The sequence below is a fragment of the Balaenoptera physalus genome (genome assembly GCF_965194825.1).
Source record: "Balaenoptera physalus genome assembly, chromosome: 17".
Taxonomy (NCBI): domain Eukaryota; kingdom Metazoa; phylum Chordata; class Mammalia; order Artiodactyla; family Balaenopteridae; genus Balaenoptera; species Balaenoptera physalus.
Window position 1 is genome coordinate 8350033 of NC_138895.1, and position 14226 is coordinate 8364258.

The window sequence follows — 14226 nt, forward strand, 5'->3', positions numbered from 1 at the left end:
AGTACTGTGGCGAAAAAAAGAAAAAAGACACTGTTCTCTCTCTCTATCTTAATTTTAGAAAGGCAACACCCTTGAACTTCCATTAGATTACTTATTTTATGTGTAGCCTGATTCCTGTAGGAACAATGTAACTTCATGCTTCTTCTGTTGGCGTAGGTGCTGAGGTTTTCTCCTCTTAGGCCTTGCCATTTGCTCTGCCTGATTCTCCACCTACATACCTCATACCTCACCTGATTGAACCGAGGGTGGGCTGCATGTCTCACCGGTGGTCATGGCCACCTTGGTGGGTCAGAGAAGATACTTATGAATCCAGGGAGTGGGGTTCTGGCTGCTAACGCTGCCCTCACTGTCCCCGTCCTGGGTCGTGGAAACGCTGGGCATGGATAAGGCTAGCATCTTAGGACTTGGCACAGACAACCAAGCATTGGTCCTGCTGTTTGGCCCTTGGAAGCGTATCCCATAGTAAAAGGGCACTGAAAGGCGTGCTTTCTGCACAGGTCGTGTGATGTCTGATTTGCCCGATCCTTTCTGCCGTGTTGCAGTACCAGGCGGTGCTGCAGAGCTGGGGGGCTAATGCTGATGTTTGTTGAGCTTCTGGGATCGGATAAGACATCAGCTCACCAGACTTTGCTTCCATCTTACTTCTGGCGGATCTTAATTCAGTCCATAAAACTCAATAACCTTTAGATTTTCAATGATAATTCGTGACTTTGTGATTTTTTTTTTCCATCTACAGTATATTCAGCATTAAAAATGGGTTTAGCTCTTTCAGGAGAACTTTCTACTGTACTTTCTCTTTCATTTTTTAAAAACATTCTTCTTTATAAAATGGTCAACTGGAGCTTTCCTCAGGACAGGGTTCTGATGTTATTGGAAGGCTACCTAGCGATAAGCCGGAGTAACAGAGACGTTCATCAGGGAAGGTTTCCAAGGCCTGGAGGGTCCCCCAAAAGGCCAGGCCAGTGCTGGACTCATAGTACGTCTCCACGAGGAGGTGAGACCTTCAGGCCGGTCCCAGGACAGAGACAGGGGCTCTGGAGCCGGGCAGGTTCTGGCCCAGTCCTGGGACGGCTGCTTCCTGGGCTGAGCATGTAACCTCTTTGACCCTGTTTCCTTATCCTTGCACAGTTTGGTTGTAAGATGTGAAGGCGAGGCCTGTTGAGTTTGAAATACACATTTTAAATGAAAGCAAGTTGGGTTTCTGTATCTTTCCTAACTTTTGTTTGCTAATCCCTTCCTAGAAATTTAGCACAATTAATGTACTTCAGGAGTAGTTGATCGTGTAAGAGCTACTTAAGGTAACAATTTAAATTATTTGTCTTTGAGGCAGAGAACTTAAAAACTCTATTGATAATTTGTCATTGCAATTTGTTGTTCAGAAGTAAAATAGAACCCCCTCCCCTAACCCCCTCTCTCTTCCACTTCTCAGCTCTCCTTGTTTCTCTTTCTCAAGCAGAAGCGTAGGGTGAAGAATTTGTGGGTGGCATTTAGGAGTCGGGGGGCGGCTCAGCACCCGAGGGCTGACTGCCTGGGCAGACGGGGGCTCCTGTCCCCCGATCCTGCCCAGATGCTCTCTGCCCTGCGTTGCCTTGTAGGGAGTCTCAAGCATTCGGACCTTCTGCTGACCACTGCTGGGCCCTTGGCCTAGGGAGCTCCAAGGGCGTTCGTGTGAAGGTGTTGACTTCTGCGTTTCTTGTCTGTCGTGCGGAATTTGTCTTGACTCTTATTTCATTAGTTTATTCTGTCACCTGCATTTTATCCCATCCCAGTTTAGCCGTTAAATAAAATTTTAGTCTTAGGACTTTTAACATTTTTATTTTATTTTGTTCGGTTATTTTACTTCATGATGTATCACATTTTATATTGCCTTCATTGATCCTTTTAAACTTTTAGTACTTTATCTTGTCGCTTTTTTAGTTTGCCTCTTTATCTTTTAATTTTCTTTTTCATTGTTTAAAAACTTAGAGGAAAATCTGAAGTTGAGAGGCCAGATGCTTTTCTCTTACCAGCCTTGAAACCTCGACCCTAGCGGCTCATGTATTTTATCATACTTGATCTTTCTGAATCACGACAAGTCATACACTTCCTGTGCCACAAACATCACTCACTTCTCATCCATGACATTCAGTTTTTTATTAAAAGGCCTTTATGTATGTAAAATATAAGGATATGTTTCAATACTCTCTGCTCTCCTGAAAGATGGTAGTGTGACACTGTGGCTTGATTTCCTGAACACGGACCTGTTTAATCTCACGAGCCTCAAGGTTGATCTTCCCCAACGTGAGGAGGCTGATCACTGACGTGTCCTGTCTTGAGGGTCCGTGTGGTGGAGAGCCCCTCGCTCCCCCGCTCTGCCCAGCCCGCCACTGTCCAGACAGCTTCACCAGCTGACTCACTTCCTCTCGTCGTGTTTGGTTCCACGATACGGTTCCTTTTCAAACTGTCTTTCCTTTGAGGACTCAGATCCTTAGGCCGAGGCTTATCCATGTTTCACTGCACTCTGTAATAAATCAGGGCAGCTGGCTGGCTTTCCAGTAAGTTCTAGCCCTTTGCATAAAGTCGTGTTTAAAAAACCTGTACTCGTTTCTCACCGAAAAGACTTCATTATTTACATGCTCTACCTTAGCTTGGATTTATGTGTCCAGCCCCACTGGGCCCATCGTTGTGGACTCTTACAGCCATGCACTGAATATGTCCTTCCATAGGGAAGATTCCCTCCATGTGGATCCCTCCTCTCCGGACCCAGCGCTTGTTTCTTGGAGTTCTCATCAGGGTGGTGTAGGTTTTGATCACGTGGGGTTGGGGGAGGCAACCACAGAACTTTAGAGCTCGGTCTGGCAGGGTGACCTAAGTGTCACTTAGCCATGGACCCTGAGAATGTCCCGCTGCCCACCACTGGGACCTCCCTCTCTTGGTGAAATGTGACATGTACGTAAAGCTGGTGGAGGGACAGTGGCCCTACAAACTGCCAGCAGCATCCCCAGAAAGATATAACCCTTTCCAAGAGTACAAGGGCCTGCCTAGCTTCACCAGGGGGTGGCCCCGCATCTTGGCCTCACCAGTCATGGTGGGCGATAAGGGTCAGGAAATGAAAGAACTCTGTCAGTCCGGAGGGGAGGTATACAGATGTACGGGGTTTGAAAACTTGCTAGGTTTCACTCTACTTTGGTAGTAGTTTAGCCCCATTTTACTGAGCTTCATAAAGATAGAATCTATGTGGGGTTTTCGTAAATGAGTTAATGAGAAGAGCGCTTTAGCTGCACGTAGTCAGGACTGTGTATGTGTTTGTTGATTTCACTGTTACTTGTACTGTTTAATTGGTCAGCTAAAGTTTATAAGTAGCGCACCTGGCCAGGTACAAGGAATACAGAGATAAATAAGACACATTTCCTCCTTGAGCTAACAGGATAGTTGGAGAAAGACATATACACACACACACCCGGTGCTTTGGTTTTACTGCATTGCAGTAATGTTACCACCCAGTACTGTGTATTTTAAACATCCCTTGTGTGGAGTACATCACGTGGCCTGTAGAGAGTGTGAGGTCTTACTAATCCAGACTTTGGTGGCCAGAAAATGGTTCTCTGACTGAGTGATGTCCAGCTGAGCCTTGCAGACGAGTACTCGAGGGGCAGTGGAGGGAGGAGAGATGTGCGTACGCTTTTGGGAGCGGTCCTGTGTATCTGCAGGGTGGAGGGTGGAGAGTTCGGGGTGTGGGAAAAGGAGAAAAATAAAGTTCATGTTGCCGATTATAAAAACTGCGCACTGAGAATCTCAGACGTCAGTACACGTGGGGCTGGGGCTTTGGGCAGAATGATTTGGTCGGGTCTGCGTGTGAGCCGGCCGCTCTGCTGGTGCCTGGAGCTGGGTTCGCAGGGCACGTTCGGGCGGCAGGGCTGAGCCACAGAGCTCGGGAACGCGGCAGGCAGGGCCGGTCCAGGGGCGGCGTGGAGGCAGCCGGGGCTTCTCCGGGCCAAGGCCAGTCAGGGCTGGACCCCGCACAGCTGGCTCTTCTGGCCGTCCTCGCTGGCGGGGCGTCGGGCCACGGCCAGCCCTGCAGCTGTTGGAGGCGCCTTGAGGTTCTGGATTCGCGCCAAGCAGCCCGTGGCCTCGTCCCGGACCTTGTAGTGTCGGGTTGAGGGGTGGTCCTTGTGAATAAGTACCGCTTCCTTCTCCCCAACCGGAAGGGCTGCCCTCTTCGTGCGTTCAGGCTTCCCAGCTTATAGCTTGGAAGAGGAATGTGTGTACGGCCGTGTTTTGGCTCTGACATTACGAAAGACCAGCCTTGAACCTTACAGATTTGAGTCGCGGCTGTGGCCGTGGGATACGTGTCCTTTCGCCAGCAGTCTGATGGCGGGTGGCCCTGCCCCTGGCTGGTGACAGGGACGAGGCGGGGAGGCCGTTGTGACGGTCGGGGAGGGACATGATACGCATCTGAACTAAAGCAGTGGCCAGGGGTATAGAGGCGAGTGGCCTCTGGGCTGGTCCGCTCGTTTGTCCTTTGAGCTGGTGTTGAGACTGTTGATAAAGGATGTTCCTTCTCTTCACGTGGCCTGGGTGACGTGGTCACGATGCAGAGGGTCCTGTCCCTAAGTCTCCGCAGTTGATTCCGCCTGTGGGTCTGAGCCGCAGTCAGAGAACAGCTCCCAGTCGAGTGTGCCAGGTGCTTGGAAAGGTCGAATCTTGGAGCAAAATGTAATTACTAACCTCATTTTATGGATGAGAAAACTGAGACTCAGGGAGATGAAATGATGTATACAGAGTCACAGACAGACAGGTTATAAATGACAGAGTTGGAACTTGAACTGAGGGCTGTCTGAAATCAGTGCTCCTCATTGGCTAAAAAAAAAAAAAAATTCTGGCTTTAGCTCTTTTGGGGCAAAGCAGTTTTAATATAACAGTTGAAAATCCAAATGAGCTTATTGCAAAATAGTGGCAAAGGCAATCTGATGTAAATAACTTGATCTTGTCTTTGATTGTAATGTCTTGGGGTGAACATTGAAGACTCTGTAGCTTTTTTGACTACTTGGTGTGTTTTTGACTTGTACATTGATGTCATGAGAAGATGTTAGCAAGGAAATGCTTAGATGTCTCGGAGCAGCATGAATAGCTCAAGGTCCACTGAGTTTAGAAATCCTCCAGTCATCAGAGCTGGGGTGGCTGCTTCCCTTGGCTACAGGCATTTTGTCCGAGCATTTGGAGAGGTCCTGTCCGACTTTGCACCGTCTTGGAGGTCCCACAGAGCGCGTCCTTGGGAAGGGCAGATGGAACATCATTAGCATTTCTCTCCTCCAGCAGGTTGACGTCTCCTCAGACCTGGGCTCTGGCGGGCTCCGAGGCAGTAAGCCTTTTTCTCCCGTAGGACAGTTTACCCCTGGTGCAGGAACCCCACTAAATCACATTGTGTCCTTCACTGTGGTGTGGAGAGGGCACTGGGGAAGGACCTGCTGCCAGCTTTCTTTACCTGGCAGTGGTTCAACTCCGTGACAGGCCTACCTCTGATTTAAACAAATTTGAGAAATATGTAAAGTTTTGGAAGCAGTTTTGCACTGATTTGATAAAAGAAACCACAAAACACTGCAGCGCAGGTGTTGAGAATGTTTGAAAGCTGATTGAGGGAAGCAGATGGCTTTAGTCAGTGGCATCCAGCCAAAAGAGCAGGTGCTGGTCATGTGACCGCTGGTTACCAGGGTAATCTGATTGCTCTTGGCGTGCAGATGAAAGGAAAGGGGCCCAGCGTTCAGCTGTAGTATTGTATAATTTGTGGCAGTTAGAGCGGAAATAAATGCTGGAAATGGAGCCTCATAGTAGGGGAGACTTCTGTCCATGTGTAGCGTAAACACTAGGACAGTTGGATGAGGGACTGTTGTATGGATTTTTTTTTTTTAATTTAAAAAATATTATGTTTTCCGTGGATTTTTGGGGGCTTAAAGTTTTTAGGACACTCCTTTTTTTTTTTTTTTGTATATTAAAAAGAACTCTTTAAACCTAACTGCTGCTTGCTATAATCTGAATTGTCGTAAGTTTTTTCCTTATGTGGCCATTTAGTAGGCTCAAATATTAACAGAACAAAATAAAAACAAGCTCTGAGTGTTTGAAAATGACTAGTTCATGATTATCAAATATTGTATTTATTCACTACAAAAATGCCTTTTAGGTGTGTGATTATATTAAATATACTTTTGAAACATTTTACATGACATGCTTTACTTAAATAAAAGCATATTGGTATCTTGGCCTCTTTTCCTTTTGTAGTTGTTGGGATTGAAAAAAAATGCTGTTTAATGCATTCTGACGGCATACTTTTCTAGGAATTTACAAACTTAAACTTTTCAAAGCTTTTTGAAATGTATCTTTTGTTTTCCAAATTTATTAGAATTTTAGGCTTTCTTGAAATAGTAAAAATAATTGTTACTGAGGTTGGATTATTTGAAATGTTGGATAGTAAATGGTAATAATCAATATTAGAAAATCTTGGGGCTGGGTTTTGGAAATTGGTATGGAAGGCAGCACCAAGTGTGCATTCTAAAAGAATGGCAAATAAAGGTTCTAAAGGTGCTAGTAAACTTTAATTTAAAAAAATTTTTTCTTACAGTTCATTCTTGTCTTTTGACTTATGTAACATTCAAATCCTATTAACATTTGATGGAAACATACTATGGAACACACACTTGAATTGTTGGGGTCACTTTGCTATATTTTTGTATTTTGGAGACCCAGCTTTTGAAGAAAAGGCTATCGTGACTACCTCAAAAAAAAAAAAAAAAAAAGTCTAGCACCAAAATAAAGCTGATTTTTACTTAAGAATACAGCGTTGAATAAATTTATGTAGAAGAGGAATTGCTACATATCTTGTTATGTTTTAAAAGATTATAAACTGGATAAAAAATGTATCTGAATGTTATAAAAGAGGACCCCTAGTAGTGCTGGTCAAAAGGACTTAAACAAACAGGAGTATTTAAAACTATCTGCAAGAGACACAGAAGAAATGATCATTATGTTCCAGTTCTCCTTGACAGTTTTAAAAACCATCTTCTGGTACCTTAAAAAGTTGATAGCAAAATGATTTTTTTCTTAATCCAGTTTTTCATTATGGCTTGGTGTATCGGCAGGGATCGTGCATTGTCCAGATGAACAAATGTATTCTGTGTGGTATTAGGAGTTTTTGCATGCAGTTTCTTTTTCATTAGGTCAGATATTTGCTGAAGGTCATCAATATGGGGTTTTGCGGTAAAAACTTAATTGAGAGTACTATTTAACTCTCGATGGCCCACATGCATTGATTTATCAATTGTTATCGATACTTTAGGGATATTGATGTGGGAAATATAAGGCATGGGGCGTACGAAAAACCTTGTTAAAAAGTGAACACTAAGTGATCCACTTTGAATTCTAGTAATAAGAAACCTGATTCAGAAGCAAGTGCTTTGAAGAAAAAGGCCAACAAGGGAAAAACAGAAGGTTCTGAGAATTCAGACTTAGACAAAACACCCCCATCATCTCCTCCTCCTGAAGAAGACGAGGACCCAGGTGTTCAGGTAATACCATTATTCTGGTCCCGAGCTGTGGTTGTTTAGCGAGGGTAACTTTAGCTGCATATCGAGTGCACTGGACCTCCCTGTCTTTGTTATAGAGCTGCTGTAGAGATGGCTTTATTGTCGTCTGGAACATTATATCCATAGTGATGAGAGCTGGGGGGCCAACCCAGAATTAAACTCCTGACTTCTTGGTTTTGCCATCTTTGACTCTGTGATAAATAAAACTGAGACTCTTCATTTATTTCTGTACATGTATCTTTTGATGTTTATATATATGTTAGTGTTAACATAGTCTTAATATGTTGGTTCATTTAAAGCTTCATCCACATTTCTAATTTTCTGCTAAGTTTGGTTCCTTGTCAGTTCTTTTATTTTGCAGAACAAAAGATCACAGTGTAATCTGTAGCTCGTCTTCAGGTTTCTGACATCTGACGGTCAGAGTCGAGATGTATTTGTGTAATACTAAAGTTTCTATGAACAAGTCAGTGACTTTCTGGACGGCAGCACCGCACAATTTTCCAGTGTTAGAGTCTCCTGACTTTCGGAGACTTTTATAGGAATCAGTCAAAAAAACTGGCCCTGAAATAAACATCAGGAATTTAGGTTCTTGTGCGTAAAGCACACTGCCTTCGCTGATTGGACAGTAAGTAAGGGACCCCTACACGTGACCGTTAAACATTATTTCCTTGTTACGTTCCCTGGAAGCTTGCCAGCTTGGTCCTCTGGGATGGCTGGGAATGTGGCTTCTGTGAATGACATCTAAGTTATCAAGGAGCAGTTACTGAGGATCCTGCTAGAAAAGCAAGCAGCCCCTGGAAGCGGGTTTGACCTTTTCTAATGGTTTGGTGCACTCTCAGTACTTCTCCCTGTACCTACTGATTTGCTTAAAAGTTAGAAACAAAGTACTTGCAATATACAGCTCTGTGCTAAAGAATTTCAGATAGATTTTGTTTGTTTGTGTGTGTGTGTGTGTGTGTGTGTGTGTGTGTGTGTGTTTAACTAGACCTCCCTGATATCTATAACTTCACAGAACGACCTAACCTTAGAGGACCTGAAAGGGCAGGGAGAGAGAGAGACGGGGAGAGAGAGAGAGTGTGTGTGTGTGTGTGTGTGTGTGTGTGTGTGTGTGTAAATGAATGTGTTTCGGTTTGGTTTGGTTCTATAACTAACATAGTGATAACCTCTGGCAGTTTGAGTTAATTTTGTAATTTCCTCTAACTTTCCGTATCAGTGAAAAGATATTGGGAAGGTAAGTAGCTATCTTTTTAAAAATTGTTTAGGGAGTTTTAAACTAAAGTATTTTTAATGATTTTGAATTTAATTCTTATGCCCACAGGTGTTTTTTTTTTTTTTTTCCCCTGAATTGCTTTTGCTTAAACTAAGACCTTTGTGCAGTAGTATTTGGACAATGTTAAGAAGACTGTCACACAAGTCAAGAAAATTCTGTTGTTCTTTCACAGACACTGCTGTTTTTTACAAGTCTGTTTGCATTAACACAGACTGAGATGGACTTTATGAAATACTAGTGGTGTTTTTTTTTCCTTCTGCATTTCAGTTATAGAAAAATGCTAATCAATGCAAATGAGCATCCGTGCGTCCTTTCTAATTGGCTGGTGCTGAACTGTCACGGGTCAGACAGCTAATATCAGTAAACACACGGGTCCATGTTTCTCAGTGTCTCTTCTGTGTCACAGCAACACAGGAAGTGACGCTGACTGCTTGTTTGTTGTGTTTCTTCCTGTAGCACACGCGTAAAGGGCTTAAAGTTCTTGAGTTTTATGATCCATTTGTTTAAACTTTAGTAAATGCCATGTCTTTTTTTTTTTTCTTTTAACAAACTGAAAATTGTGTCACAAAGTACTACAACAGTGAGATTGTGGCAACACATTTAAATTTGCTCTTCAGCATACCTGTTTTAACTATATGAAACTTTTCTAAAATAATCCAAGTTTAACAAGTTGACCTGTTATTGTAGTGTTAATTCAAAAGTTTTGAGCTTTAAATGCAATTGGTTTAAATGCAGTTCTTATATTTTATTTTGATTCCCCCCAAAATTTCAAATAACAATAGTTTAACAGACCATAAAGAAGCCTATTATGTGATAAATAATTTTATTTTATGTTGGGAAATTGGAAAAGGAACCTTGATATCCAACATAAGTGAACTTAAGATCAATTATTATTTAGAAGGCAGAGAAACCATATAACATTTAAAAATTTCAGAAAGTTGAGTTCTAATTGTATTTTGGGATTTCTTTTACTCTTATGAAGTGACCTTGTATCCACTATTACTAACCCTATCACTGTTGCATAGATTTATAACACAAAGTTGAAATGAGGAGAAACTTTCGTTATAAACATTATATTCACCAATACGTACATTTCTATTAGAAAAATAAACACAAGTCTCTGTTTTATTGTACTGGAACATTTCTTTAATATCAGAGTGGGATTTAGCGTAAAGTGGATTTGTCTTAGACTCTGTCCAAGGATGTTTAGTTGCTTGTGCTGGAAGAAGACTAGGGCAGTGTGGTCCCAACCATGGAAACCTGATAAAACATCACAGATGTGTCATTAGTAGCACATTCTCCTTACAGTAATGACAGAAGGATGAAACTGTAGATTCACCCATTTCCATTTAGCTAAATTGATATATCAAAAGAAATACAGATACTATACTAAAATTCACCAAATTAAAATGTTGTTCCTGATAATAGGCTTTTATATCTTAAAGAAACAGACAGCCAGAAGCGGGCAATGCTAAAGTAAGGAGAAGAGGTGGAGCTATTCCAGATCAGCTTTGGGAAAAGAGGAGGGAAGCCATATGACGTAGCCCGGCTTCGGGGCCTCATTGCTTTCTGATTTTCCCTTGGAAAGGTGGAGCTGGTTACTGATGACTGTAATCCTACTAATTGCATTTGGCATTAACATGTCCCTTTAAGTGCGCTGTTTTAAGTGCTTTCAATGAATTCTCTTAGGAGATCTTCACAGTATACTGATGAGGCAGCTACTATCATTACCCCTAGTCTACAGACCAGGAAACTGAGGTTCCTAAAGGAACTCGTCCAGGGTCACGCAGGGAGAGCCTGGCCTCATTCTAACGTGGGCACTCAGCTCCTGGACGCCCGAGGTCAAACTGCCCCTGGTGACACAGGGCAGGATGGACGGTGGCAGGACCCCCGCTGGCCTGGGTGTCACCTCCACATGGAACTGGTTATTCTGTGCGGGGCTGGAGAGGAGAGAAGGGTCAGAGGTGGAGCCTTTGGCCCACATCACCGCTCCCTCTCGTCTGAGCCGCTAGGAAGTCTGTTAATAAGATGTCCCTGCCCCAAATACCTCCCGGCAGAAGGGTACATCGTGCCTCTGCAGCCCTGGCTGTAGGGCTGAGTTCACAGCCTCGAATGACCCATCTGATGGTCCTGTTATACACAGTCATAATGTGAGCTGTCTCGCATCCCCTTTGAGAGCAGGGGGCGCACAAACTTAATACAGTAAAATTGAGTGGGTCCCCTTCTTTGAGACATGGCACGGGGGCTTGTTGGTCCTGACTTGTGCCCCATAGGTCCCATGCCCGTCCCTCCTGAGGTCTGCACGGCAGGGTAATTAGCCTCTCTCTGCCCTACTGTCCCAACTTTAAAATTCGAAAGGCTCTTCAGAGGGGTTTATTTCATAATTCTTAGAGAACAGTTTGTATCAGTGTCACTTTTCTCAGTATTCTTTTTATTTCTTCCATGTGCTTTGCCACCTCACCCATGAGTTGTAATTGCACAGGGATTTAAAATTTACACGTGTCATTTTAGAGTTATCTGAGACGTTATCACATACACATATTAATGAGAAGGTTATTTCTCTGTTTTTAATTAACTGACAAAACTATTTCTATATCAGAAAGGTCAAGCCATCTAGAATTGTTTTGAACAAAAAGTACAAAATCCTTTTTTCTGCTCCATTCATTTCACTCTCCAGAATTAATAGCTATTAACAGTTTGTTGTGTCTTTTCAGATTTTTTTGTTATTGAAAACATACCCGTATACATTCATTTTTTAGCAAATATTACTGAGTATAGGGAAGTAAACAGGATTTACAGTATGTTTCTCTGGAGGAGTTTATATATTGATCGCCCACACATACAAATAGAAACACAAGGTTTTTTTGTAATCTTAGAATTATAAGCTAGCTATTGTTACTTGACTTGCTTTTCTTTTTACTTAACCATTTATCTGCTAGATGTTACCCAGATGCGTCATGTAGCTTACTAGACGTGTGCTTGCTGGGAAGGGGGGTGGGCGTGTTTTACGTTTTGACCACGCTGTCCTGCAAAGGTGTACTGCGTTCTATTTTGACCACTGGGTGGGAGAGGGCCCATTTTGCCAATAATCCTATTAATACTAGCTATTAACAGTCCTTCACATTTTCATCAGTGCAGTCAAAAAAATTTTTTTAAATTCCTTTTCATAGTCACTCATTATAAATTCTGCCGTTCAATCCTTCAGCTCTTTAAAAATGTTAAGACTATTTCTTTTAGGACCAGGATGAAAACATAAACTTTCTATTTAAATGGGTCTCTGAGATAGTTTTGGAACCTTGGATACTAATGTAACAATAGTTATCTAGAACTTTATTATTCACAAATTTTCTTCTCATGCCTTCACTTTTTTTGACTTTTTCTTGTGGGGAAAATTTTTAAAACCTACAAAAATAGAGTAGTATAATGAACCCCTACATATCCATCACCCAGCTTCAGTATCGCCTTCACGTTTGAGCAACTCACCGGCCGAATGAGGAGGAAAATGTGTTGTTACTTCCATCTCCCAGTTAAAGGCCAGGCACCCGGGAGTGGCGGGGCCATCGCTGTCCGAGGCGCCTGGCTTCAGATTTCCCCCATTTCCATTGTGTGTGTTGCCACTGTGATATCTTCTGTGATTTGCAGGGTTAAAGTCACCAGCTTTTCTTTACGATTATTATTATTTTATAAATGTACCGTGCCCTTCTGAGAAGTGGGAGAGCAGCAGCTTTCTAAACCCAGCCTGTCGGCTTTTCGTTTTAGAAGAGACGGTCCAGCAGGCAGGTGAAGAGAAAGCGGTACACCGAGGACTTGGAGTTCAAGATCTCTGACGAGGAGGCCGAGGACGCAGACGCTGCCGGGAGAGACTCCCCCTCCACCACCTCGCAGTCGGAGCCGCAGGTGAGCGGCGTGCGCAGTTCTCGCGTGCGTTTCAAAAGATGGGCTGGAAATTTTATAGCCGGAATCTGAGAAGTTCAGTAGAAGCATCGGACTTCGAGCTGGGCACATTCATCTCGTGTTGGCGAACACGCTATGGGAAATTAGTCGTTTAGGGGTGTCTTTTAAAAAGCCCCGTTCACTGAGATTTATTTTTGTCCAAGCCTGTGATATGTAATTTGACACAATTTTGGAGAATTAATGGGTCTTTGTTGAGGATGAGGCAGAGCTAGGATGCAAGGAGGCTGAATTTACCTCCGAGAGTTCAGTGCCGTAGCTTCTGGGACTTTAATAAACCACTCAAGCTTGTCTCCTGCTGCTTGGCACTGTAAGAGCCCCTTTATGAAATTACTGCCTTGTAGTACCCAGCAGGGCCTACTTTATTCTCTGTGCCATGTAAGTGATGGATAAAAGAGTTTGTATAAAATATGGGTAGTAATGGAGGATTGATTATTGTGAAGATCTTTTTTTTTTTTTTCCCCAAAGCCCTCTTCTTACCGTTACTGTGCTTTAGTTAACAAACTGGTAACCCATTGAAAAATATATTAAATACAGTTTTGTATTTTATTTGGTAATTTGCGCTCTGTTGTTATATAGCGTTTTATGGGACCTCCATAGATAAAAAGCTGCCTACGATAACAGAATGATGAGTATATTAACCCCATGGGTCCAGACGAGGAAAAGTTATGTTTTTGCCATCACGCAGAGATCATTTTCTCTTGGCAGCTGGAATTTCTGAACGCCTCTTGGCTTTAGGGACCCATGCTAGTCCACGCAATTAAACCACGTAATCATGAAGTAATAAACACAGCTCTTCCCTTTGCCTTTCTGCAAGGGAGATTTTTGTTCTTTTCAGTCATATTCCCCACTGGTGATCGTACCCAGTGATTTAAAGGGTATGGAGGGAGGTGCAAAAGGGAATGAGGTCTTGCTTTTACAGCTTAGAATGAAATGCTTTCTGTTTGGATTCATTCATTCCACTTTATGTTTTAGGAATCTGTTGATGCAGACGGTCCAGTGGTAGAAAAAATTATGAGTAGTCGTTCGGTAAAAAAACAGGTAAGCATCATGTGGAGTTATCAAAACCTGTGGTGTGTGTGTGACTCTTAAATTATTTTTTGCTTTATAATTTCCTTTAAAAATTTCACTGTTGAAAAATGAAACTTCTGGTGATGTTTCTAATCCTGTCTGATTTATTAGTCCAATATCAATCTTTGGGATGTTCAACCCAAAATGAAATTAAAATGTAGCAAACAGTCAGTGCTTTGTTACCCCATTTAGAGTAGGCAAGAACTCAAACGTCTCAGAAGAAATGTCTTAGGACTCCTAGAGTTGTAGGCTGCCTTTTTCATAAATATTATTTACGAAAAATCATGACCATGAATCTATCTCTCATCTCTCTTAGGAAGGTCCCTACCCCAGCCCCCCACCCCCCGGAAGATCTCTTTATCATGTTAGCAAGTAGGT

At 42.7% G+C, this 14226-nt stretch overlaps 1 protein-coding gene across 2 annotated transcripts in view; it reads left to right on the plus strand.

The window, feature by feature from the left end:
- The window catches only part of CHD7 (chromodomain helicase DNA binding protein 7), a 177108-nt gene that overhangs the window by 104214 nt on the left and 58668 nt on the right, over window positions 1-14226 (plus strand). For both annotated transcript variants that reach the window (XM_082432973.1, XM_082432974.1), the window contains exons 4-6: window positions 7397-7538; window positions 12586-12723; window positions 13753-13818. In XM_082432973.1, the coding sequence (XP_082289099.1) occupies window positions 7397-7538; window positions 12586-12723; window positions 13753-13818 (346 nt within the window). The remainder of the gene's footprint in view (window positions 1-7396; window positions 7539-12585; window positions 12724-13752; window positions 13819-14226) is intronic.